This window comes from Tauraco erythrolophus, chromosome 3 (genome assembly GCF_009769465.1).
Source record: "Tauraco erythrolophus isolate bTauEry1 chromosome 3, bTauEry1.pri, whole genome shotgun sequence".
In the NCBI taxonomy this organism is placed as follows: Eukaryota; Metazoa; Chordata; class Aves; order Musophagiformes; family Musophagidae; genus Tauraco; species Tauraco erythrolophus.
The window spans coordinates 7,617,891-7,645,659 of NC_141467.1; the positions used below are offsets into that span (position 1 = coordinate 7,617,891).

A 27,769-nucleotide genomic window follows, 5' to 3' on the forward strand; every position below is an offset into this window, starting at 1 on the left:
AGGAGAACTAATGGTAGCTCACACAGTGTCTACGTAGGATGGTGTTTTCTATCTGTTTCCTCCGTATTTGGCCACCCAGTCTGTTCTTCCATGTACTGGCTGAATTGTTGGTGAGCGAGTTAAAATAGTAATGTTTTTGGCTGCCGAATTGAAAGTAGGACCTGGTAACTGTGCACGAGCAGCTTTGGTTTTCCAGGAATAATCTGAAAGGAACAAGAACTTAGAATTAGTTATGACAACAGGTACTTAACTCCTTTACAGATGAAAGAATGAGAGCTTAAAGATGATTCGTGGTACTCAAGGATGGTAACACAGCAGGATGCTTGGTCTCTGATATACTGTCTGTGGTTCTTTACAGATAATGTTTCTTATAGTTTGTGTATCTTATTAGTAATTCTCATCTACTGCATACTTTTTTGCAACAAGCCCTTGAGTAAACACTGAGACCGAAGTTCAGTGGGAAAACTGATGTGTATGTCTACAGCTCTGTGTCTCCGATTACAAAGCGGCTACAGAATGGAAGCGTTCTTTCCTCTGTCTCAAATATTTGAAAAAGCATATAATTATAAGATTGCTAAACTTACTAAAACCAAAACAGCCTAGACTGAAGGACAGTCTGGAGACCCTCTTGATCCTTTTAAAATTTTATGCCTTTTATTCCCCTCCTGCTTAGCTGAAAACTCCTGGCGTACCTGGTGGCAAGTTGTCTTCATCTCTAGTTCCCATTACTCTATCAATTTTGTAGGATCTGTTCCAAGTCCTCAGGTGTTTTTATCCCTTATATTGGCATCCACCTGGTCTCAGGCACTAGTGGAAGTGCATTCCTAGCCTTCCTACTCAGATTTCCCCTTTCTGCATTTCAGGTAGTTAGTCCTCAAGCTTCATGTGATTAAAGTGATTGGCGTGCTGCAGGGGCTGACTGCTTATGGTTTTCTTCATGTTCATCACCAATTCTGCCCTTTTCCCAAGCCTTTAAAGTCCGTCATTTGGGGACCTCTCATGTATAAGAAGAAATCCTATTAGGATTTGTATATATAAGAAATATATATACTCCTGCTATACCTTACCGTCGTTCCTTTGCATTGCTGAAGTATGTCCTGCCCCTTCTGTTCCTCCTTTTCCAGTTTAGTCCTCTTTTACTAGGTATTACTGATACTTTTTTTTAAAAAAAGTTAACATGTTATGGATAAAATACTTTTTCTTTTGTGCACCTACGTATCATTATATTTCTTATGGAAAACCACCTATTTTTGGTGGTATTTTTCAACAGTGGGTTGAACCTGTTCAGGATCAAGACACTTAAAAAGGAGGAATCTCAAGGAACTGAAACTGGGAGTCAGGTCTCCACCTCTTTGAAAACTAATACTGTTCCCTTTTATTGTAGGCTGGCATTCCCTATCTTTCATCAGCAAGTACAGTTCCAGCCTACCCTCTCTTGGCAACAAAGGTCACTTTTCTCAGGTCTTGGCATTGCATTTTCCTCAGATAAACTGATCTTTTATACTGTATTAAATTATTTAAATTATGGCATTAAAAAAACAAATTAAGAAAGCAAAAAGGCTTGAGAACATAACTTATTTCAGTTTGTATAATACAAAGTAAAAGGTCACCAAAAACGCTAATGTTCAAATGTTAACAGATAGGAGATAAAAACCTGCCATTTGCTTCATCCTTATCTCCTTTCCCATGCAAGTCTGCAGAGTTTAGGCTAAATATGAGGGGTTTAAGCAATAGAATTCTTGCTTTTCTCCAGAACATGGAAGACTCTCTTAACTGACCTCCATCTGCCAGCCTTCTGACTTTTACACATTTTCCACTTCTAATTACAGATTAACAGTGAATTTATTTCCCTTTAGATCACTGTAAGTAATTCCTTTTCATTCTCACTATTCACAGCAGTCTAGAGGTAGTCACAGATTTTGTCCTCCTGTGAACTTCTTGATCCTCACACTGTGACAAATCAAAACTCTCGCTGTTGTGTTTCATCGGTGAGTTGATAAGATAATGAAGTGCAGCTCCAGCCTTCCCTGGGGGGTTTCTGATCAACTCAGTCTCAGAATATGCATACATCTAAGCGTATTTTATATATGCGTGCCATCTCTTTCCTTCCCTCCCTCCCTCTCAGGAATCACTTGGAAGTTCTGAAGGGGAACAGGTAACTGAAAAGAGCCAGGTCAGCAAAAAGACAACATTATTAAGCAGGACCATATCAGACTGTCTGCCACAGGCCCTTTAGTTAAACAACTCCTGATGAGTTTAGGGCCTTGCTCTTTCCTCTGAAGTAACTAGAGAAGTGTGCTGTTGGGTTTGGGACAACAGCTCTAAATCTCCACTCGCAAAGCATTTTCTCCTGCATCCTGAGCACTTCTGTTCATCTCTGAATCAAAAACGTACTGACAAAGGTCATCCATACCGCAGGTAGCAGTTACATTCAGAACAGATCCCATGTTCTTTTTGACTGATGAATGGAGCAGCCTTTTAATGGGTTTGTTAATGTAACCTCCAGCTACATCATTACTGTATCATAACTATTAAAAACTGGTCGTCTGCATTCTCTTATTTGGCTTCTACCTTCTATAATGTAGCAACACTGAAAGTTTTACTTCACAAAGCACTCTTGTGATATTTCATGGGTACAAGGTCGTGTCATATCAGCATCCACAGACTTACACAGTCAACACAGTGAGAGGGAGACGTGGTGAAAACCTACCTTACATGATCACTGCAGAAACCACAGGCCAACTAGACAGGGCCAGTAAATAAGAGTGCAAGTAATTTTAATTTACTGCTTATACTATAGCATTAAAGATTTTTGTGAGTTTACTAAGTGACTTGATGAAGGTCTTTGCCTTTCTTGAAATTGAGGCCACTGTGAGCATGGATCAGCATCACTCAGTTGCATTAAGTGACATTAAACTGATTAAAGGCTCACATAAGACAGCTCCAAGATACATGAAAGTCACTGTCAAGAAAATTCCTCCAAATCCACTCAAATACAAGGCTTTTTTAAAAACCTGAATTTATCTATTTTGTATACTTACTAGTTGGTGACTGTACCAACTCCTACGGGCTGTATAAATAACAGATTTATGTTTTGTTTCCAATCTACATAACCATTTACTAAAGAGTTGTGGAGTTACATATTTTTACGATTCTGTTTAGTCCTTCACCACTAATGAACAGTAGTTTAGCAAATGGTCTGAACCTTCTAGAATTGTAAAATGTTTGCACCTTTATTTTCTCTTTTACCTAACAAATAATAGCAGCAATAGTTTCTCTGGGTATCAGGACTGCCTCTAGAAACCTACATTCAATTCACTTACGTTAAGAACAATTTATGCCTGGGAATTTTATTTATAAAACTTCAGGAATACCTTACTAAGGGCTAATAAATCTTTCAGGATACATGGGAGATGAATGTTTCTCTTTGTCTCAGATATGTATGGAAAAAGGATGTTTCTTACCTGATAGAGGTGCACCAAGAGGAGCTAGCTGTATCCGTTGTCCAGCTGATCCAACTTCTTTTTTATGAAAGGAAGGGATATATACTCCTGATGGGTTGTAAGCAGCACCACTTACAAAGCCAGGATTTCCTGTTGACATTACAGAGTTTTGGTATTTTCAGTTGCATTCAGAAAACCTTGCCTACTTTTTATAGTCACTTCAAAATATGCTTGCAGGACCACAAGAGTATGAGTGCTCTTTAAAAACTCCCTAGTGCTTGTCTGTTGAAAAAAAGGGTATATTCGTTCTTTGCTTTGTGTTTTAGTCAGATCCTTTACAGCACCTAAGGGACTCAAGTTGCAGATCCAGTACATCTCATCTGCAATTCAGCAGGAATAAAGACAACAGAACAGGATGAACATTTCATTAGTACTTTCATTAAACTTAGACCACAAAGAAAGGTTTATACTGAGTTTTAGAAAAAGGCAGGATCTTACCTTTTACTTACAGCTACTTGCTTTACTGGAAGCTGGTTTAAGCACTTCAGTGTTTGAAAACTAGCGCTCAACAGTACTCATGTGCTCAACATGTTTGGCCTAAATCTATCTAAAATAATGGAACCAAACTTCTCTTGTGGGAAGTGGTGCACCACTTGAAGTTGACTTTGCTGGTTCCACAGATAAAGGCCTGCTAAAAAAGTCAGACCCAATCACCTTCTTTTTTCAACCCCAGTTATAATTTTATTGTGCCTAGTTTTGGTCCGGATCTTGGACCAGCATTTGGATGCTGAGAAACACTGTACATTTACACACAAAATTAGTACTGAAATTATTGTCCAACGGCAGAGGGATCTGTTAAGAGTATTTCGACTCCCTGCTCCAAGAACATTTCATACCTTCTCCACGTCTGTCATCACTTGGAACAGTGTTAAGACTGTGCTCGTACAATGTCCAGAGAGAAATGCTCTTCTCTAGTGGTGTGGTTCTGTATTCAGCAGTATAAAATTTGTGAACTACAAGGAGGCCATGAACAGTAGTTGCAATGAGACACACCACGCAGGCAGTACGCACCAGAGGGGCCAGAAACTGGGAGAAGGGTGAAACACTGCCAGCAGCTTTACGATGCTCACAGCATACAGCATGTTCAGAGACAAAATAGGCTGCCTGGAGTTTCCACCCTCTTACAGTAAGGTAACTCCACCAAAATCTATGGTGTAAAATCAGTGTAACAGAATCAGAATGCAGTCCATGGTGCAAAAGATGTATGTGCTTTTCTTTAGGATCGCTTCTTCACCATTATTCAGCAACAGTGCAGTGGCATGCTGTGGATTATAATTAAAGGAATAAAATATTCTCTGTCTTTTAAAGCACAATTAAGTGCTGAGAGTCCAGAAGAAGTCACAATGAAGAGAGCACAGTTTGACAAAACAGATTACAACTGAAAATGAAGCGTATGATCATCTGGAACCTGCATTATAAGTGCAATTTTTACAAGAAAATGTAAAACATGAATATGAAATGTGCAAAGAACTAGGCTATAATTGCTATAAATTACCTTTTGGATCCTCTAATTTTTCATTCAACCTTTCTTTGCATGATAGCTTTTCAATAGGTATAATTAAGTTCTCATCTGTAGACAAAGAAAATGAAAGGAAGAAAAAGATGGAAAGACAGAACTTTAGAAAAAGTGTATGAAGAACCATGCTAGGTGATGTAAAAGAAATGAGGGAAAACAAAGCAAGAAAGAGTAAATATCTGACATTTTTGTAACTATAATGTCTTATTCCTGTTTTTTTCTCAAGCAGGAACTGTTACTCTAACAAGTTACTTTACAAGGTCCTTTCTAATAATGGAATAAAAATATGATTTACCAACAATGCAATCACATTCCAGTCACACAAATACATATATCACAAGTTTAAGCAATCAGGCGTATCTGCAAAGCTGACTGATCATAACCTTACAATTCTTCATAAATAAAGCATTTGTAACTATTCGCTCTTATCTTATTTCACCTTAGGGCAATGTTGTGGATGAGGAAAAAAAACCACCCCACTTAAACTAAGCCTAGTTATTTAAACAGTAAACAGCCCAGTGTCAACTTTCAATTCTGCCATTCTGAAAAAAGAAAACATACATAATCTACATGTGTTGTATTTCCGTGATCGGTGCTCCAGCTATCCTGGTTGAATGTGTGTCTGTCTTAAATGTTGTTGCCTCCCCAGTATATGAAAAATCACCTGCAATTTACTGATGAAAATAATACCAAGTATTTTCAAACATACAAAATAATCAGGTTTAGGTTTTTTTTCTTTAAACTTTTGGTAGATACCCCAAGTAAGCCAGTAAGACAAAAGCAGGATTTTTACCATTAGCATTCATCTTAATTTTATTTTCAGTGCAATTCAGTAGGTGGATGTCTGGCTTATTGATGCCTACTTTTCAAAACAGCTCTTTGCCTCTTTGTGCCTAATGCCCTTGCAAGACTATTTTATGAATATATTTATTAGTTCTGAGACACCCAGATACTGCGTTTCAGAAAACACAAAGGTACATGCTCCAGCAGGGGGATTGGACTAGATGATCCTTTGAGGTCCCTTCCAATCCCTAACATTCTGTAATTCTGTGACACAATGATTGCTTCAAAAAGTCTCTTCTATTCCATCAAAATTCTGCTAGGTTCTGTTGTTTTTCTACTTCCTAAAATCTTTCACATAATTTCAGATGAACAACTTACAGATCACCTGACTTTCAGAGGGAAATTCAGGTTTGTTGACACTGCAGAATGGCTACTAAAGTTCTATTAAAAAGGGTGCAGCATCTGCATGTAAACAAATCTTCTAAAGTTCTTTCCGTACAAGTATGTAAGGCTAGGTGCTTTATTGGCATTAAAGTATTTGGGAGTGACTCATGCCAGCTGGACAGTGTTTGCAAAGTTATTAACAAGGTAACCTCCCGTAACAGTGATGGCACTGTGTACTTAAAGTATGGGGCTTAGTGGTCAGAAGATAGATTTTAGTCTTGAGTCTGATGCTTTCCTCAGTGAAATCTTAGATAAGCCATTTAACTAGTCTTAGCTTCACTCTATAAAATCCTGATAGTGGTGGTGTTCACAAAACGTAGTACCAAAAGGCACTTACTGCAAGCTCCTTGCTGAAAATAAGTGGACTTTTCAGGCAGCAGAGTATTTAGGACAAGGCTACTAAATTGTTAAAAGACATGTTTAAGATATTAGGCAGTACTCTTACTACATGAGCACACCACCCACCATCTGGTTTTCATATGTAAGACTGCTGTTTGATAGTGTTCCACAGCACACTGACCAGGCAGTAATAAGGTCAAAGTATTTGCTTAAATAGTACAATAATGGTCTAAGAGGATTATGGACAAAATTTATCTTGACAGAACTGTATAATAGAGGCTGGTCTATACTTACTTTATGCTCTGAAAGCAAATTACATAGTTTACATATGAAGAAGTTGTTTTAAGAGTCTGTTGTTAAGAAAAAAAAAAAGCCTAGAAGCTAAGGCTGACAACAGAAGTTACACCAGATGGTCTTAACTAAATTAATTAAATAAAGTATCATGTGATATAATGTGACCACTTTTAATTACTTTCACCTGTAGTATTTCTGTTGAAAGACGTTCCTCCTCCAGTATGTGCCAGTGGTTTAGAAAACAACTGGTTGTTCCAGGTTCCATGTGATCCTTCTTTATGAACTGCTACTAAAGAGACACTCTTAGGGTTTACACCTTAGAAAACAAATTATGGAAAACGTTACAAATATCAGTTTTCAAACATAATTTAACTACTGAAAAATGGACATTTCTAGAACATTAAAACAACACAGAATTATTTGTGGTATAACGTAAACACCATTAATGTCCATTGATTAGGTTAGATTTCTCAGCCATACCGTGAAAACTAGAGGCACTGATTTAAGAACAATTCTCTTTGTGGTTTCAAGAGAACTTTTAAAAGCCTTTTGAGTGCAGTTACTTAGATTCTATAAAACCATAATCCCATTATAGGTGTGAGTCAGGATGGCCGAGCGGTCTAAGGCGCTGCGTTCAGGTCGCAGTCTCCCCTGGAGGCGTGGGTTCGAATCCCACTTCTGACAACTCACTTTGATTCTATGAAAATGTTGGTGTAAAAACTGACTTTTTAAATCAGTCCTAGGTAGTATATGGTCTAGTTGATAATACTGAATCATGGTTTTTTTTTTTCCAGAGAAAGAGGAAATGGCAAGTAAGGAAACTTGTAGCAGCCTCCAAAAAACACCAGCTAAGGATTTCTGTGCTTCTTGAAAATAAGCTATGATTCCGTATTTTTGACTCTCAAACAATCAACACAAATTAAATATACCTATCAAAACCTAGGGTTCTCAAGGCTGATAATAAACTATTTCTTCAAGAGATAAGTGGAAAAGCAGCAGGTTCTTGTTACTTCAGCATGTTATGAGCATTGTAAGAGTTAATGGAATTACACAGCATGAAAGCAGCTCCCAGATCTAGTGGTAACAGAACTAAAGTAATACAGATAAATAGCAAACATGATTATTTGAGATATTATTTTCTTAAAAGCTGATATTAATTATTTTTTACATCTAAACTAAAACCAGAGAGACATTAGAAGAAAAAAAAACAAACAACAGATTAAAAAAAAAGAGAAATACAGATGAACTTTCCATTTGTATTACTTTTAGATAGGAAAGCTTCCCCCCCATTTTTTTTTTTTTTTTTTCCTTTGGACTTAAACTCTTGAGTCTTTCGGTATCCTATTTAACATTCAAGAAGTGATTTCATATTCAGAAGTCATCACTGGCCTAATAAATTCCTGAGAAATCAGTGATACATTGTAACAAAACAACTTGCCTGACAATCAGGAATTCCTCTGTGAGCCACCCAAGTTCTCATATGTGGATTACAGTAGAAGTCAGGACACACATACTGTAATTGTGCAAACCATCACAGCAATAAAGAAAAAATGCTACCTGAGACACCAAAGCAATCATTTGATTGCAGAATATTTTCAGAATGCTAATTGAAGGAAACGTTCCGTTTTCTTTCACCTCCTTCCCATTCGTATTCCTAGCAGATGCATCATTTCATCTTATTTTGCTGCTAAAATCACCCAGGTTTAGACTAAGCTATCTGTTTATTTTTAAGGAAGATGACTGCCTTGGGAAGGGAAGTGTCTGGGTGAATTCCTACCAGTGCAAGTGGCTGATATTTCTAAACCTTTCCTACTAAGAAGGGCAACTGTAACCTCAAAGTTCCTGATACTGCAAAATTGAGACCTATGCCCTATATATTTATGTATGGGTAGTTTCTTTGGTCCTTGGATACACTTGCTTATGGTCAATCAGGATATATTCCTCAGAATCCAAGAGACCCTGGATTCCTATTACTGAGGGTTTTGTATGTTACTGGTCATAAGAGGGCCTGTGAACTTTTATGGTGTGCAAGCAGTGTTGAGCTCCCTTCCATGTTTACATAGCCAGGACCTTCTGCATCAATTGGGATGAGATATGTTCTGGGAAAGGCGTTTAGTCCAAAACTTGAACATCTAGCCTGGTTATGAAAAGTTAAATTACCCAGTGTGAAATCTAAGGTTTCAATGTACCGTACAGAGATTGTTCACAGCTTGTATTTTCCATATGTACTGACTTTTACCCTTACCAGGTAGATATCTTGATTGTCTTAGATAGTACTGTTTTGCTGATGTATTTGATCTTCCAGAATCGTTTCTCATCAGAACTTTATTTTCCCCTCCTGGCTGGATACAGCATGAAGCTTTTGGTTCTGGCACACTGAAAAATTGAAACGTTCAAACAATGTGACCAACAAGTCCAGCTCAGAATACCAGAAGCTGACGCAAGCCTGAAGAGTACAGTGCTCTTCTCTTATCCTGCCTTCATCAGTAGAATTTATTTCCACAGAAAGTAACAGCCAAATCTCATACCTCATGACAGTTTGACCTGGGACTTCAAAGAAAAGAAGCGTATCCAACACTACTGATTAAAAGCAAATGTGGGTAACTGTACCAGAACTTTCACTAACTTAACTGACAAAGGAAATGAAGTTAGTGTATCTGATTTTAGCAAAACACAGAGTTTCTTTGTAACACAACAAATACCTAAACCATACAGTGCGTGAAAACAAATTTGATTGAGTTTGGATATTACTGGTGCTATATCAACACCACACCCAAAGCTGGTCTGCTCATACAGTTCTTCGCTTTCTTGCAGACTTTTTGACTTAAATTTTAGCAGATTTGTCTTAATCATTTAGAAATTTAGTGGAAACTGTTTACCAAAAAAAAAAAAAAAGTGATTTTATAATTATAGGACTTACCTAAAAAGACATTCCTTGGTTTTCTTTTCTTTTAACAGTGCAATGCTAGGCTTCTTTGAACATGACATTCCAAATTCAGTGTCATCCAAGTCATCCCAGCTATCCACAGCCTTTACCAAAGTTTGACCCCATCGTCTTCTGCAGCTTTTAGGACCTACTGCTCCATGTTGAGGGCCACTAGCTGCTTGTTTCTGTTTTAAATAGGAAAAAAAGCCTTCAACTCAATTCTAAAAGTTTGTATTTTGCATCTAGTTCACTCCCTGACTATTGCTTAAGAACTTTGAGGGAATTTTTCCCATCATGTTGTGCCTGTTTTGGCGAGTCTTAGAATAATTTTAAGCACAAAACATAATAATGCTGGCAGGTATTTTAAGTGTAGCTTTTCTCGACTGTCATTAAATTGCTCAAATCTATCTGGAGTGGTGAAGTTAACATTCTATTTGCAGACCCAGTTAAGTGCTCAGCCTGTGTTACTGGTATCTTGCTGAACTTGTGCTCTCAACAGTGGTAGATGAACTGTCAAGAAGTAGGGCACAGTGGTGAATAACATTCACAGGAATCGCACTCAGGGTTTATGAGTGCCAATTGCCATGGCCTCCAAGTAAATACAGCATATAACAGAAGTTAGTCAGGACTTCCCTTAACATTTCTTTCTTCCAAAGAAGTGATTAGATTTTAAAGCTGTCCTTTCATCTGACCGTAGTTTGCTTTCCAATATTTTCTGAATACCTGTTATTTTTAACATACGTTGTGTTATAGTTCAGCGGGTATACGTGGAAAGCCAAAAGAGGATTGTGAACCAAATTTTAATATTCATCTTGCTAAAAGCTTAGGAACTGGGTGACGTGTCGAGTTCCATGTGATTACAAGTGTTGCTCACTTTGCAGTTATCTAGTAGTAGCCAACAGGTAGGAGTCAGAGAACCACTGTCATAAACAAGACTGAGCTTTCTCATGGATTTTCCTGCTTGAGGCAAGTGAAGTTCTCCCGTTCCACTTCTCTATTGTATACTAACAATATTTTTGTGAATTGTTTCTCAAAGGTCAATAAATAATAGTTGTTGTAACTACATTACAAGGCTACTACAAATGAACATACATAGTTATGTAGTTCATATATGTATGTAAAAATGAACATACATAGTTACAAGCAATTATTCTGATTGGCTGTAAAATTTCAGTAAGTGGCCAGTAATGTCCTTAATTAGTCCCTAATTATCTATCTGTATTTTCTCTAATAAGAAGTATGGCAATTTTCAAGGGATTGCCTGGTTGAATACAGTCAGAACTTTTAATAAAACCACCTAAGTATTTATTGAAAACAACTTACTGGTGATGAGTTTTTATTGATAATTGGAAAAAATGGTTGTGGTGCCTGTGGCTGCTGCTGTTTTGGTAGTTGCTGGTTAGCTGTATTCTGAGGCAACTGAATTTGCTGGAGAGGCTGGTGGTTAACCTTTGACAGGGGCTGTGGCTGTGTTTTGTCAGGTTCATCAGGTGAAGATAGAGGTTCTGGCTTAGATATAGCTTCCAGTTTAGGTAAAGCGGGCTTTGACTCTGCTGGCTGAACTGGTTTAATAGGAGTCTGCTTCTCCAGATACTGTGGAGGAGGTCCTAAAACTTGGCCAACTTGAAAGTAAGGGTACTTCAAAGCCTGGAGAAGGAGATAACAACATAGTAATTTTACTTTAAAAATTGACTTTGGTAACTTCATCAAGGATCTAAACACATTTCTGAAGCATTTGAGCAAGTTCTACAGTACAAACGCAAGACGGATGCATAATGAGATCATATGTAAACTGTATATTGACAACTGTCAGTTCTGTATTTTAAACTCTTCCCATCATAGAATTTAGTAAGATGGATCCTCTTGTACGTGTTACAGCAGTCATGTCCTTTCTTTCCCTCCTTTACTTCTGGGTTTTGTGGAGTCTGTGTTTTGAGGCACGTTTTACATTCAACACCATTCTGTATTCATGCAGTAACAAATTTCCATCTTAAAACAGGTAGTGTCCCCGCTGCCTTTACCACACGCTTCATTACATGTTTCCACTGCTAACTGTGTTTTGACCACTCAATGAACAGCTTTTTAAATTTTATTTAAAAAAACAGAAGCACGATGATTGCCATTTAATATTAATGTATGGGGTTTATAATTGGAGGATGTTAATGAGCAAAGTTTCCTCTTATCACTATCTTTCCCTGTTTTTTTTTTTTGCTTTGAAGTACATTCACTGTGCTTGCTGTGCCTTCATGGTATTTATTAGGAAACTACAGTGTCTGGGCAGATGTGTATTTTACTCTTTTTTCTCCTGCCTTTTCATGTCCACTGCTAGATGCACAGCACGGACATACCTTACAAACACAGCTCCTCCTACGACAAAACAACACACTCTGCTACTCCTTCTGGGTAGGATCCTGCTCTTTGTTAGTTCTCAAAGAGATGTTTTGCCTCAGCCGCACTTGAGAATTGCTGCCTTTGTACATGTTTCCATGTATGTGCATTAAACTCTCCCTTTTGGCTGTGGATTACACAACTGCTGCAGCTGCTTCCTTGACAAGTCACTTAGGCAAAAGCTGGTTATTTGCTTTCATAAAGCACCACGCAGTATTCTGTGTAGCGATACATAGCACCAGACTACAGTTCGATCTCAGTGACTGCAAGAATAGATACACTTTATAAAGTGGAGAGCATCTGCTTAACCACTTCAGAATCACTTCCATTACATCCACCTAGGACACCTTGCAATACGTCTTTCTTCTTTCCCAATTGTATTCACCTTTTATGCCTTCTCAATAGGATTGCATTAGGTATGAATACTCAAAAAAAAAAAAAAATCAGTAGAATGTAACTTCTTTGGTACTTGAAATATGTTTTTTAAAATTAACTTGGAGAAAAACTGTGACCTTTGTCACCTATTGGTAGAACTTTGTGAAGAACATTTCTTTATCACTTAGTACAGTTTACATCCCATCTCTAAGTAAAGGTAATCCTTAGCTCTTCAATACTTCATTCCATCTGCAGCTTCACAAAAAGCACAGCTTAATTTTCAATATCCCCCTTCAGACAGATGAAGGAGGAAAAAGGCAGCAGCAGAAGTGACTTACAGTTCAGGAAACTTGCAGCTCAGATTTGTCTCTGTCCTGTACAGAGAAAGCTTTAGAATACAGAAGACAATGTTACAGAAATAATTAAAGAGTTTATGGTGTCTGCTGAGCCAGGTTTAGAACTTTCTCTCCTACTCAGTCTTATTCCCACCAAAGCATTCAAAACAAGGAGACTTTTCTCTGGCTACCAGTATTATGACAATCAGTTGGTTTCTCTATCTACACTTTTTTAACAATGCAAGAAAATTCAGTCTTATACTTAATCATTCAGGTGCTCAGACCTGACTTGCTGTTGGTCTCTTCTTTGGATTCCAGTTCAGTGTATCGCTCATAAGCTGTATTGCTTCATTGCTTGCGTTTGGGATGAGAGTTTTTAGGCTTATAGGGACACATTGTGGGAAACGGAAATTCATGGCAGAAGCAAGGTGGTATCCTTCTGGCCAGTCATTCTGTTTCAAAGGAAAGAAAAATGAGTACCAAAAAAGAACAAAGACTATATACCCTTGAGGTATTACATCAAATTTAATTTTATGCAGCTTAAGTCACAGTCTGCGTAGCTCCTTCCTATATAGTGGAAAACAGGCATTCCTGTTATCCATTACAATTATTACATCAGTGAATGCAGCATCAATCTCCAGTGGAAGTCCTTCTCGAGCTCTCCTGTAGGTAAAGGTAGAACCATCACTGTGGATACCACACTTGGACACACTCTACCTGAAGGAGAAGAGGGTGCAGCAGTACCAGGAGCAGTACTGAACATCTCATCTACCACAGAAATGAGCTCAAACAGCTGACTTCAGCCTACCTTCTTTATGGGAATAGTAGAGGTGAGGCCCTTCCACCCAGCATACCATGGTTGTGTAACCGTGATGCAGCCTGTACCACTGATTCCACCATTAAGACAGTCAATGATTAAATTACAACTAGACACTACCGCAACAGAAAATAGCCATGACCACTAGAGGGTTTTTTGTTTTTTTTTTTAGTGTTTAACTTTCCAAGAGTAAACCCTGAAGTCGTTAGTTGTTTCATAATTGCATTGTGTGAATACAGAATCACAGGATTATCAAAGACCTCAAGAGATCATCTAGTCCATGCCCTTGGCCCTTCCTGACAGGTACTAGCCTCAAAATCTTTCAGTTTCTGGCACTCTACAACCACTCTAAACAGTGTATTCCAGAGCTTAATTCTCCTCAAGATTAGAAAAATGTAGGTTTCTCTTGCGACTATACAAGACCATTGCTGACTGTGCTATCATCTATGGATACCAAGAAGGACTATTTCTTCTGTCTAGAACAGCCTTTTTATACAGTACAAGGTATATTTCTTCTCTTTTCTTGCAGTCTTCCTTTTTATGAAAGAAACACAAACAATTGAATTCCTAGGTCTAGGCTTTTTAAGTTTTTCTTCTTCTCTGGACTCTAATTTTTCTCTCTTGAAAGGCAAAACTTATAACTAGATATAATATAGCAAGTGGAACAGAAAGATTAGTTCATACATCAGTGGACAATACTTTCTCTACACACTGGTATTTGTCTTTTTTGCAACAAAATAACTGTTGACATACAATGCATTATATAGCTCCTAAATCCTCTTCTACACATGTGTTAGCTGGATAGTTATTCCCAGATATTTATGCAGCTGGTTATTCCTGCCTAAGCACAGCACTCTACATACTACTAAAGAAATTTGTTGAAAGCTACATCTCTAATTTTATAAGAAACTCTGAATTCTAATCTTGTCTTCTAACATACTCAATCCTTCCCAGCCTGCTATCTACCAACTTAAGAAGTAAAATGTATTCCATCAGAGAGCCTTTAATACAATTTAAAAATTTCATCAGATGCAGAATCACTCAGGAGTCCTATTCAATCTATCATTTTGCATGTGAGCCAGTAGAGCTTACTCTCTGAATAACGCTTTTGAAACAGGTGTGCGCTTACCATGCAGTTTGTTTATCTAAATGTGCTGGTGAGGACGTTAGGAGGGACTGTCAGAAGCGTTGCTGAAGACAAGGTACGATATTACTGCTTCTCATCTATCCACGCAGCTTGTTACACCGCTGCCGGAGTAAACTGGATTGATGTGATAGAATTTGGTCCTCAGATACCATGTTAGCGATTACTCATCTTGTTATGTGTATCAATAACTTACAGTTTTAGCTCTGTTAACACAGTCTATGGTAATCACTCAACTTATTTTAACCAAGTCTGGTTAAAATAAGTCTCAATACTTCAAGTGACTTCCTATTCCACCTCCGAGAATAATTTGATCACTCGAATGGAGGTAGACTCTTTCCCTCCTTCGCTGCATCTCCCTCCTTTATTGGAGCTGGTGACATTCTATCTGCCAGAGGCAGCGATAAAGGAACAATTTAGAACGGAGTAGCAAGGGCTGTGTTGAACTGGTGAAGTACGGGGATAGGGTGAAAACAGTACAAGTGCAAAAATGAAAAATACATTTCGATTTATTAAAAAAAAAAGAATTTGCAATCATTTTAAGTGTCATTGCCAACCTTGGACTAATGAATCCACATTTCATTAATCTCTCTTTTTCAGATCGTCATCAGCTTTTTCATTAATTTGGCGTACTCCTAAGGGCACCATCACTGCCAGCACTTGAATGGTGCAACTTATTGCTTATTTATAAAAGAAATAAAGCAATATTTTATAAAAAAAGCAACTTCATTTATAAAATAAAATAGTTGCCTGTAACTATTTAAAAAACAAAACTCACAGAAGTCATTAGTATGTTACTATGGACTTAAACAAAGGAAGGTAAATTGGAATGAAGATAGCTTCTGGGCATGATTCCTGTAATTCCTTATTGCAGGATAATGGAATAAAATGAAAATGTATGTCTGAAAAAAATACTATTTGTAAAACTATCTGCAAAACCAGACTATTAAAATAACTGCAAATGGTTTGGGTTGGAAAGGACCTTAAAGATCATCTAGTTCCAACCCCTCTACCATGTGCAGGGACACTCTTCACTAGATCAGGTTGCTCAAAGCCTCATCCAACCTGGCCGTGAACGCTTCCAGGGATGGGGCATCCACAACTTTTCTGGGCAACCTGTTCCAGTGCCTCACCACCCTCAGTGAAGAATTTCTTTTTATCTAATCAAAATCTGCCCTCTTTCAGTTTAAAGCCATTGCCCCTTGTCCCATCACTACACGCCCTTGCAAAGTGTCTCTCTCCAGCTTTCTTGTAGGAACCCTTTAGGTACTGGAAGGCTGCTAAAAGATCTCCCCAGAGCCTTCTTTTTCAGGCGGAACAACTCCAACTCTCTCAGCCTGTCTGCATAGGAGAGATGCTCCAGCCCTCGGATCATCTTCATGGCCCTCCTCTGGACCTGCTCCAATAGGTCCATGTCCCCCTTATGTTGGAGGCCCCAGAGCTGAATGCAGTACTGCAGGTGGGGTCTCATGAGAACAGATAGAGGGGCAGAATCCCCTCTCTTCATGAGGTTTGCACAGGTCGACCTCTCAAGCCTGTCAAGGTCCCTCTGGATGGCATCCCTTCCCTCCACCACAGCCTGGCGTTGTCAGCAAACTTGCTGAGAGTGCACTCGATCCCACTGTCCATGTCACCAACAAAGATGTTAAACAGCACTGGCCCCAATACTATCCCCTGAGGAACACCACTCGTCACTGGCCTCCATTTGGACATCGAGCCATTGATGGCAACTCTTTGAGTGCGACCATCCAGCCAATTCCTTATCCACTGAGTGGTCCATCTATCAAATCCATGTCCCTCCGGTTTGGAGACAAGGATGTTGTGCGGGACAGTGCCAAATGCTTTGCCGAAGTCCAGGTAGATGATGTCGATTGCTCTTTCCTTGTCCACCAACACTGTAACCCCATCATAGAAGGCCACCAAATTTGTCAGGTACAATTTGCCCTTAGTGAAACCATGCTGGCTGCCACCAATCACCTCCTTGTTTTCCACGTGCCTTAGCATAGTTGCCAGGAGGATCTGCTCCATGATCTTGCCAGGCACAAAGGTGAGACTGACTGGCCTGTAGTTCTCTGGGGCTTCCTTTTTTCCCTTTTTAAAAATGGGGGCTACATTTCCCCTTTTCCAGTCAGTGGAAAATTCACTGGACTGCCACGACTTCTCAAATATGATGGATAGCAGCTTAGCAACTTCATCTGCCAGTTCCCTCAGTACCCATGGATGCACCTCATCAGGTCCCATGGACTTGTCCACCTTCAGGTTCCTTAGATGGTCTTGGACCTGATCTTCTCCTACAGTGGGCGGTTCTTCATTCTCCCAGTCCCTGCCTTTGCCTTCTGTGACTTGGGCTGTGCAGCTGGAGCTCTTGCCAGTGAAGACTGAGGCAAAGAAGTCATTGAGAACCTCAGCCTTCTCCATATCCTGGGTAACCAGGTCTCCTGTTTCCTTCTGGAGAAGGCCCATATTTTCCCTAGCCCTCCTTTTATCACTGACACACCTATAGAAGCTTTTCTTGTTGCCCTTGATGTCCCTGGCCAGATTTAACTCTATCACGGCTTTAGCTTTCCTAACCTGATCCCTGGCTGCTTGGACGATTTCTCTGTATTCCTCCCAGATTACCTGTCCTTGCTTCCACCCTCTGTAGCCTTTGTTTTTGTGCTTGTGTTTGTCCAGGAGCTCCTTGTTCATCCATGCAGGCCTCCCGGTGTTTCTGCTTGACTTCCTCTTTGTGGGAAGCACTGCTCGTGAGCTTGGAGGAGGTGAGTCTTGAATATTAACCAGCTTGCTTGGGCCCTTCTTCCCTCCAGGGCTTTATCCCATGGTACTGTACCAAGCAGATCCCTGAAGAGGCCAAAGTCTGCTCTCTTGAAGCCCAGGGTAGTGAGCTTGCTCTGCTCCCTCCTCACCACCCTAAGGATCTTGAACTCCACCATTTAATGGTCACTACAGCCAAGGCTGCCCTTGAGCTCCACATTCCTCACTAGATCCTCCCTGTTGGTGAGAACAAGGTCCAGCATAGCACCTCTCCTCGTTGGTCACTCTAACACTTGGAGAAGGAAGTTATCATCAATGCATTCCAGGAACCTCCTGGATTGCTTATGCCCTCCTGTGCTGTCACTCCAACAGATATTGGGGTGGTTAAAGTACCCAACCATGAGGACCAGGGCCTGTGAACATGAGACTGCTCTTACCTGTCTATGAAGGGCCTCATTCACTCCATCTTCCTGGTCAGGTGGCCTATAGCAGACACTCACTATAACGTCACCTGTCCCTGCCCTCCTTTTGATCCTGACCCATAAGCTGTCAGTTGGCTCCTCATCCATGCCCAGGTGGAATTTCATGTGCTCCAGCTGGTCTTTGACATAGAGGGTGACACCTCCTCCTCATCTCCCCTGCCTGTCCTTCCTAAAGAGCCTGCATCCTTCCATTCCAACAGTCCAGTCATAGGATTCATCACACCATGTTTCTGTGATGCCAATAAGATCGTAGCCCTGCAGGTGTGAGTTTCATGTGCTCCAGCTGGTCTTTGACATAGAGGGTGACACCTCCTCCTCCTCATCTCCCCTGCCTGTCCTTCCTAAAGAGCCTGCATCCTTCCATTCCAACAGTCCAGTCATAGGATTCATCACACCATGTCTCTGTGATGCCAATAAGATCGTAGCCCTGCAGGTGTGCGCATGTCTCTAACTCCTCCTGTTTATTCCCTGTGCTACATGCATTTGCCTAGAGGCATTTAAGATGGGCTGCCAGTTAAGCTGACTCACTGGCTGAAGTGGTTGGCATTCCTTTCTGCTGCTCTTCAGGTGTTCTCAGCTTGTCTTGATCAAGCCTGATATTATCCTCCTGCCCCTTCAAGTCTAGTTTAAAGCCCTGTCAATGAGCCCCGCTAGCTGATGTGCAAAGACCCTCTTCAGATGGTGAATCCCATCTGGCATCAGCAAACCTGGTGCTATGTAGGTCATCCATTATGGAAAAACCCAAAATTGTGGTGGAATGCAAAACAGTATTTCACTTGTAACAAATGCATTATTTCTTGTGATAAGATTTAAGTACTCTTCTTACACGGTGATCTCCCTGAAGAATGCCTCAGCATTGTCGTAAGGAGATAAAATCCCCAAGTTTGCCCAGCAGATGACAAGGGCACAAAGGAACTAATTACAGTTTCCTGATGCTAGAGGGCTGATTTACAGTGTCTCTAACCCTTAGAGTCTTTAGAAGAGGCCACAGTTTTCTCCGAAATACTCAGCTGGTAATGCTGTCTGCTTTCCCAAGCAATCAGCTTGCTAGTCAGGGAAGGATCAAGTGTCAACAGTCATGATTTGCTTCTGTTCAACTACTTACAAGGTTAGAGAAAAGCCACAGCAGTCAGCTCAGCATTGCTCTGCTACTACACACAGTGAAAATCCATCACACAGTGGATCTCCCCGCACTTCCAGAACTTGTTTATGCTGTACATTGGAAACGTTCCAGAAGCAAGTATGTTGCTCTTTCACAAATACTCTTAATATGCATCAAAATACTTACTATCCTAGACTTGTGAGCTGCTTAAGAAACTTAACATCTGTGTTTGAAAACTCAATTCTTAAAATACTGCTTATATTACACATTATTTCTGATGCACAATTGTCACAGCAAGCACCGCTTTACACATCACAACAATTTTCACATGGTCCTCTCGACCCAGTTTTCACTTCCACAACATACCATCTGTGCCTCTCCACCTCTGACCTTTTATTCTCTGCTCTGTCATGAGTTTGCACCTGTTTCTCAGTACGTTCTCTTGGATGTTTTCCCACCACTCCAAGCTCTGCACGTTCCTAGCTAGGCTTACTCTATTTCTGGTTGAAGTTTTCTGTTCCTCACTTCTCTGTTGACAACAGCTCCTTTATTGGGCAAGAACGATGCTTTAACTTCTATCAGAAGTACACCAATCAAATTGATGTTTTTCTCTCTACTCTTAGGTTTTCCAGATACAGAGGCTCTGCGTTCAGTTATTTTACAAAGCTCTGTTTGCACTCATGAAGTACTGATGTACATCTGCCATCTCTTACCTTATTCTCCAAAAAATACCTACATGATATGGTCTTTTTTCAGTTTATTCAAAGTTTTGAAGGTAAACTTATTCTTTCCTTGCATGTTCATGTAATCATTTGCTAAAGCAACTTAACTGAAGCAAATATAAATGTATACAGTTTTATATGTACTACTCAAACCTTCCTTGTCATTTTAAATAGTATTTAGCCCTTCTAGAAAATAACTGGAAATAATGGTTTCCTCTCTAAAATGCTGGATGTTTTTTCCTCCACTACTTTTAATTGCTAATAATATTTTTTAAGAGATCTGTGTTTGAGATCAAGCGTTTCCTTTATGCTTTAAAAATAAGAAAAGCATACTTTTCTTATTTATATCTTCTGCAATCTCTAAATTCTGGGTGCCAGCCTTGGAGAATTACACTTGAAGTCAGGAAAGCAAGTCGGCTGTGGCAAAATGAAATCCTAGGAGACTTCTGATTTTCTTTCCAATATGCACAGCTTTAACTAAATGAAACGATTTTATCTGGCTTTCATCGGAAGAGACCAAGGCTACTTATGATGGTATGATATAAACAGATGCTAATATACAACAAAAGACCAGCATTACATGCCTTAATGGAAGCTTAAAAGAAATACAGCCGAGAAAATGTTATGTCTGCAGGAATCTTACTAAAACAATCATTTATATAAATGTTCTGAAAGAAAGATAACATTCAATGTTTTATAATAACTTTATTTAATATTTGTTTTTTTCAATACTATTGCCTGAATTTTTTTAAAACTCTCACCTTCTTTGGAGTCCCCAGTACTTGGCAAATTTTGAAGATTTCATCTACTTCACTTGTTCCAGGGAAAAGAGGTCTTAGTGTGTATAATTCAGCCATTATGCTGCCAACTGCCCACATATCAATAGGTGAGCTATAAACAGATGATCTTAGCAGAACTTCGGGAGCTCGGTACCTATGAGGATGGAAAGAAATAATAGATATATTAAAACGGTAAACAGAGAAAGGTAATTAGTTAAGATCATTTATTAACTTCTTAACATACTTACCACCTGGTAGAGACATAATCTGTGTAGGGTGGCTGAGATCTCAGTTCTCTAGCCAAACCAAAATCTGCTATTTTCACAAGCTCTGGTCCAATACAGAGAAGGTTTTCAGGCTTCATATCTCTATGAAAAAATCCTAGAGAAGACAAGGCAAAAAAGAAAGGCAAATAATTGTGTCATCACTTCTTAAACAGCAACCTCTAATACAGGCATCCAAAATATACTTCGGGATGTTTTAGAAGAATATAGCTTTTTTTTTTTTTTTAATTCAGAATAAATGAATGGTAACCCTCCCTCCAACAACCACAGACACTTCCCCTCCAGTGATTATTACACCCAGTGTTCTTAAATTAACAAATGTAAACTGTCATTAATACACTAAGGAAAATAAATTATCATAGTAATATCAAATAATAAACCAATTTCAGAATGAAATCTTTTGCAAAAACTACAACTGTTTGTCAGCTTTGTATAATGGAAAACTGATCATCTGACACTTACTTGATTTATAAATTCCTTGAACGATTTTTAACTAGTTTGTTTATCATTGTGACAACAAGTTGCAGACACAGACATTTACAATATATCAAAATTTCGCTTGGAATGCCAATATTAGTAATGCAGCACATAAAGTTTCTTTAATGCTTAGTGTTGGCTTAAGCACCCGTACACCTGGAGAGTGGGTAAGTCACTGAGTAAATAAATTCTGCTGTTTAGTTGGTATACACAATTTGTTATAAATCAATTTGAAGTTCACGTGCTACAATACAGCATTTGATTTCTGCATGCAGAAACTGACAACCACTGTAAGAAATCCACTGAAATGATTACAGAGAAATGTGAATGTTCAAATTTATCATACCCATCATTCCCAAACATTGTCAAAACAAAATATTAATACTTTAACTCACAAATGACAGTTTTCCATAAATTCTATTTTTCTCATTGATTTCATGTAGAAATTAGGAAGGAAAAGAGGGTGCTAATAATGAGAAAACAGTTATCTGATCTTGATCAGAAAGACATGGAACAGCGACTTCTGGGTATTTGATAGTACTGAACAGAACAGATTATTTATTTGAATCAACCAACAGGCCTCGCCAGGGCACATAAAAGCTGATCAGAGACCACTAGGAATATTGTTTCTTGTTTAATTTTCAGCTAATATTTTATTCTTTTTGGAAGGTTTTAGGAATACCAATGTGATGTGAAGGACAAGTACAAAACAGGAGTTGAGCAAGAGAGTAAATTACTATTTTTTTAAATGCAAAGGAGCTTAGTACCAGTATTTAAGAATGCAGTTTGCAGACAGATATTAAGCATGAGAATTAAAAGTTTTGTAAATACCGTGAGACTTTTTCTTGTCGTTGTGAGCACACAGCACGTCTTAGACGGCCCTTCTAATTGCTAGAAAAGACCCATCTCAAAGTATTTAAATCCAGGTTGTATTTGATAAGGAGACTGTGTGAATTTCTGAGTGAACAAGTTATTTTAATATTTTTTTAGATGTAGGGTATCATATCAGTTATAGTATCTCAAGACAGGATAAACTGCCATCTGTAAAGTATCAATACTCTTTAAATAGATCTTTTTGAGGAAACAGAAATACATAGTATAGCACAACATACAGGTTTCTTTAGTTTCTTTTCCACCTTAGTTACCAGGTGAATAAAAAGTACTGAACAGTATATGAACAATATCCAATGCTTTCAAAAAGAAAGAGGAATACGTGATTATAGCCAAACAAGGTGTAACTTCAAGTATGGTTTAAAAATGCACCATACTTGAAGCAGATAATGATTCTTATTAGGGATAATTAATAGCCTTTGCTAGATATTTTTATTAATGTTATTACTTTGTATGATATTATTTTCTAAAGAAGTGCTACCCAGTTAAACTCTAGCATGAAACCTACCGTGTTTATGGATAAAAGCTAGCCCTTGTAATATCTGATACATCATGTTTCTGATGACCGACTCGGGGAACAACTTGTTTCTGTGAAGAAACAGATGCACAACTTCACATAATTAAGAAAAAAATAATGTATTTTCAGAACATAAGTATTCTTCATTTTGCACAACACATCGTGAATGGCTGAAAACAGACCCGTCAAGTCTTGTGCGCAAAGTAAGACAGATGCAACTAGCTCTCATCTCAAACCTTGCTTGCTGCCAGGACTTAATTTCACTCACTTTAAGTGCTGCAGAGGGACTTCTCTGCAGAGAGGTCCATGATCCTATTTCTTCTGTAGAAGTTGGTTGGCCAGTAGTGTGCTTCAGTAACGTAGCAAGGAGGAGACTGCACAGCGTAGCACGGTGGCGGGTGTGTTACCCAGTGCTACCCTGAAGGGAACCCTGACTGAGAGCAGTGCTGCTCCGCTGTAGGGTAACATCGTGCTGGTATCGCCAGCGGCTATCTCAGGATGTGAACCGAAGAGCTTTGCATGTTAGGAGATAAAGGTGCATGCCAATGTCTGAAGGAAACAGACATTAAAGGCAAAACAATTCAGCAAAGGAACATCCACTACACCAGGTTGCCCAAAGCCTCATCCAACCTGGCCTTGAACACTTCCAGGGATGGGGCATCTACAACTTCTCTGGGCAACCTGTTCCAGTACCTCGCCACCCTCTGAGTGAAAAATTTCTTCCTTAGATCTAATCTAAATCTCCCCTCTTTCAATTTAAAGCCATTGCCCCGTGTCCTATTGCTACATGCCCTTGTAAAAAGTCCCTCCCCAGCTTTCCTGTAGGCCCCCTTTAAGTACTGGAAGGCTGCAATAAGATCACCTCGGAGCCTTCTCTTCTCCGGGCTGAACAGTCCCAACTCTCTCAGCCTGTCTTCATAGCAGAGGTGTTCCAGCCCTCGGATCATCTTTGTGGCCCTCCTCTGGACCTGCTCCAGCAGCTCCATGTCCTTCTTGTGCTGGGGACTCCAGAGCTGAACGCAGTATTCCAGGTGGGGTCTCATGAGAACAGAGTAGAGGGGCAGAATCACCTCCCTCAACCTGATGGCCACACTTCTTTTGATGCGGCCCAGGACACGGTTGGCTTTCTGGGCTGCCAGTGCACATTGCTGGCTCATGTTGAGCTTCTCATCCACCAAAGGTCCTATTCCAAAGTCCAGCTTGCAAGCCTTGCTATGGACTGTTTGCCCAAGACTGCAGCATCACGCAGTTAGTCCATGTATAGGTCTTTCTTACAAGCATGCATGCGTGTACATGCAGGTGACCATCCCCACCTTAAACCAAATCCATGAGCAAATGCAGAACGAACAGTGTTTATCCAATCCTTCATACATTAAAGTGAAGGCTAATAAAGGGAAAAAAAAAAAAGTATTTGGAATTTCTCTCATGGCTCTACACACCAGACATGCAAACTATCGTGTTAACAACTGAACGAACTGCTATTTCCAAAAGTATTACAATATGCAATATTGTAATGCAGAATTCTGCCCTTAGATAAGCAGGTGCAGCAACTCGTGTTCGCATCAGTGGGGCTGCAAGAAGAGCCAAAACCAGAAATTCCAATGTGCTCTTCAAGATAGCATAAAAACCATTAAATAAAGCAGGATAGCACACTACTTGTTCTGTGAAAAAGACATACCTGTCCTTCATTAACTGATAGAGATTTTCTTTCATGTATTCAAATACAAAGTAAAGGTGATCATTTTCTCGTATGACTTCTTTCAATTTTATTACATTGGCGTGGTTTAGCTTCTTCAGAGACTGTAACAGAGCAAAATCAGGCTGCAGGTAACTCGACAGTGACTTTGATTCCTTACCAGAGCTAAATTTTTTATGTGTGGAGTTTCTAGCACAGAATTTACAAAACACCGTCCATCTGATTATTCATATTTATCTTGTAATTTCTGTTCCAAAGAGCAACAAAATAGCATTTTAAATTCATTTCAAAATAAAAGCAGCAAAGATATTAATAGTAGTTTAAAACTTCTATTTCTAGGGATTACATCATAGCTGAGGTGAAGATTAACACAAAAACCTAATTCCCTGCAGTGACAGTTCTGAAGATGTTAACAGCTCTTGCTCCCAGAACTGAGTAAGAAAACACAGCAAGTTTTTTTGTTACAAAATTTTCATGAACAAGCATACTCTCTTACAGGTGTCCTTTCTGGAGACAGTGATTATGTGCAATCTCCAGTAAGTTAAACCTAAATTATGGATACCCAACTCCTTTGTTAGGGAGTTTTGTATATACAGAACATCAGGTGCCCGAAACATGGGATGACTTGGAATTTATGCCCAGGTTTTCAAGTGTTATTTTATCATTTGGCCAAAATTCCCAGTGCTTTCTGCAAATGCCCCAAATACAAGATGTGAGTACTGGGTATACACCTTGAAATCTGCCAGTAAAATGAAGAAGCAGGCTGGTAGAGCACAGAAACACACACAGACACAAAAATCAAATTCTTTATCTTCTCTCAAAGACACGAGGCTTGGCTATGAGGTGTGGCCACTGCTGGAGAATAGTGGGATATTCCACAAAGCAGAAGCAGCTCTAGAAGTGACAGCAGCCCATGGTTTTGTGGAAGAGTTTGGCCTTATACTTGGATGTTGCAGATGCCCTTTTCCTTCATGCAAATCTAACTAGACACTTATTTTAAAATGTGGTATGTTCATCGCTTTACCTTGACTTCTCTCAAATTCATACATTCATCCCATGAATAGAACTTTCTCTTCATTCTGAAATAAAAGTCCAAGATAAAGTATTTTCAGTGAACAGTACAGAATGCTTTTCAAAAAAAAAGTCTAAACATGTTATTTTACAAGCGTAGCATTAGCTGTATTTTGGACTGAATTTAAAACATTCTAGAATATCCATCAGCAACATAATTAAAAACAAACCTAACTCTTAACATTGGCTAGAAATTTAAGTGTTGGATGACTAATCGCTGCAAATACATTTTTAGAGGAGTTAGCCAGAGAGACCATGATGATAAAAGTATTTCTGAAAACATCAGGGACACAAAAATCCATGTTCTATCATTTTAATTGTGCCCTTAATAACAAGGAAAGCAACAGTGACACTGCACATAAAACATGGGTATCTGAAACCAGAAAAAATACCTCTTTGTGCCTAAGTTGGACATTCTTGGAAAACAAGAAAATTGTGGGTTTGAAATCTGCAAAGTATCTTAACTGCATAGCATTATAATTAACCATCTGACTTGACCAGTCATTTTCCCAAACCTGTTCCAAGGTGTTAAAAAGTGAATAAAAATGGTTCCATTTTTTCAAGCAATACTCATATATATACAATAGTCCCTCAACTATTCATTATATGGAACAGTGTAAAACGTTTAAGTCCTGCATTTTCTATTCTACACAGCAGACAGACAACAATGAAAATAAAAGTGAAAATCTTTTAAGCTTTTCTAAGTACCTCTAAGGAATTTATGTGTCACATACCTCTTGATAGCCACAAGTTCTCCTGACTCATTGCTCTTCCCCATCAATACACTGCCATAGGTGCCATCACCTAGTTGTTTCATGATTGTGTAACGGTTCATTTTTTTTTTTTTTTTTTTTTAAGACCTGGACAGCCAAAAGCTTATGAAACTCTAAATATCTTCTGTTTTGTTAAAGGATTCTCTGCGCTTTGATTTTCTTAGAAAAATCTTCCAGACTGTTTTATGTTGGTGAATGTTTCCTCATAACTGAGCAGGATATTCACTACTCTCCTCCAAATCACGGCTACGTTGAGGTCCAGATATAAAGTTTAAGAGACAGAAGAACATGGTCATTCTCACACAGATCCTTCAAAAAAAACTCCAAAACAAACCTAAAAAAAAAAAACAGAGAGAGAGAAACATGTAATTTTACAGCATTTTATGAAAGAGAGACACTACTATTTGTATCTATCAGTAACAACCCCCAGATCTGTATATGTTCTTTAACTAGAATGCTTCAATATAGCCAGTTCCTTTAAATCCTTCAAACCACAGAAGGTGCCTAGTCTAGGATTAGGGTTAGAGCAAGCAGGGACTGGAGAGTCAAGATTACTGTCATAATTCCTTAGAACCAGAGAAGTGTGTTTAAGGCTGGTGTCCTCTGATGGAACTTCTTATTCTTAATTCGCAGACAGCAGCAGGTTCCTAATCTGTAACAAAGGCAGGGCTGAAATTTGGGAAAATAACACAGAAAAATCCAAATTTTGCACAGGGTGCTATCGTAAACTTAGGGTGTGAATGCTGTGGTTTGGACTGGTGGTGCAAGTTGGCTTGCTATGCTTAAAGTTAGTGAGGGAGGGAGGCAAAGAAGCAAGATAAACCCTGCATTCTTTGCCAAGGTAAATTGAATTGTTATAAATGCACTTGGATATCGTGCTCTGAAGTCCACAGAATTCTTACTGTGTAGCCACAGTTAAGATCAAGAACAGAAATGGCTGAAGAGTTAAGTTTATTGTTCAGTTTTACAAGGCCAGCAGACAGAAGCACAGAGCTCGGGTGCATTGGTACGGGAGACTAGATCTGAGCTGCCATTTGGAAAAGAATTCACATTAACCAGTGTTGAATCTTCATCTTTGGATATGTGTAAACCTTAATTTGAATCCTGATCCAAACTTGAATCTGAACCCCAGCTTTCATTATATGCAATGCTATCTGTTACCAAGACTTAAGAAGCACAAATCCCATAGGTCCGATGCACAAATCCTGATTCTAACCTTACCACTGGTTACCTACTAAACACAATCCTAAAAACTGATGTTAAGGCACTTAAACAAACCTACAATCGTCATATACTTATTTATGTAGGCCTAGGAAAAACTAACAACCGATCACTGCGATGTTTATTCACCGTAACT

The 27,769-nt window shown here is 39.0% G+C and overlaps 1 protein-coding gene and 1 non-coding gene across 5 annotated transcripts; one reads left to right on the top strand and one right to left on the bottom strand.

Annotated features, from left to right (window-relative positions):
- Positions 1-26,593, bottom strand: MAK (male germ cell associated kinase). Of its 4 annotated transcripts, none has more exons than XM_086608991.1 (14): positions 26,374-26,593; positions 25,593-25,647; positions 24,551-24,672; positions 22,864-22,943; positions 20,952-21,084; positions 20,686-20,857; positions 13,188-13,355; positions 11,129-11,452; positions 9,800-9,990; positions 9,125-9,255; positions 7,064-7,195; positions 4,999-5,073; positions 3,465-3,593; positions 1-203 (listed from the first exon to the last, which is right to left on the bottom strand). In XM_086608991.1, the coding sequence occupies exons 1-14, from the start codon at positions 26,472-26,474 to the stop codon at positions 49-51; spliced, it is 1,968 nt and encodes a 655-aa protein (XP_086465117.1). In that variant the 5' UTR covers positions 26,475-26,593; the 3' UTR covers positions 1-48. The 4 variants fall into 4 exon arrangements, with proteins under 4 accessions (XP_086465117.1, XP_009984710.1, XP_009984712.1 ...); XM_009986408.2 differs by having other exon boundaries at positions 9,800-9,959; positions 11,122-11,452; XM_009986410.2 differs by lacking the exon at positions 4,999-5,073 and having other exon boundaries at positions 9,800-9,959; positions 11,122-11,452.
- Positions 7,481-7,563, top strand: TRNAL-CAG (transfer RNA leucine (anticodon CAG)). The gene has a single exon. It is a non-coding gene; the product is annotated as a tRNA-Leu (tRNA).
- Positions 26,594-27,769: the final 1,176 nt, after the last annotated feature.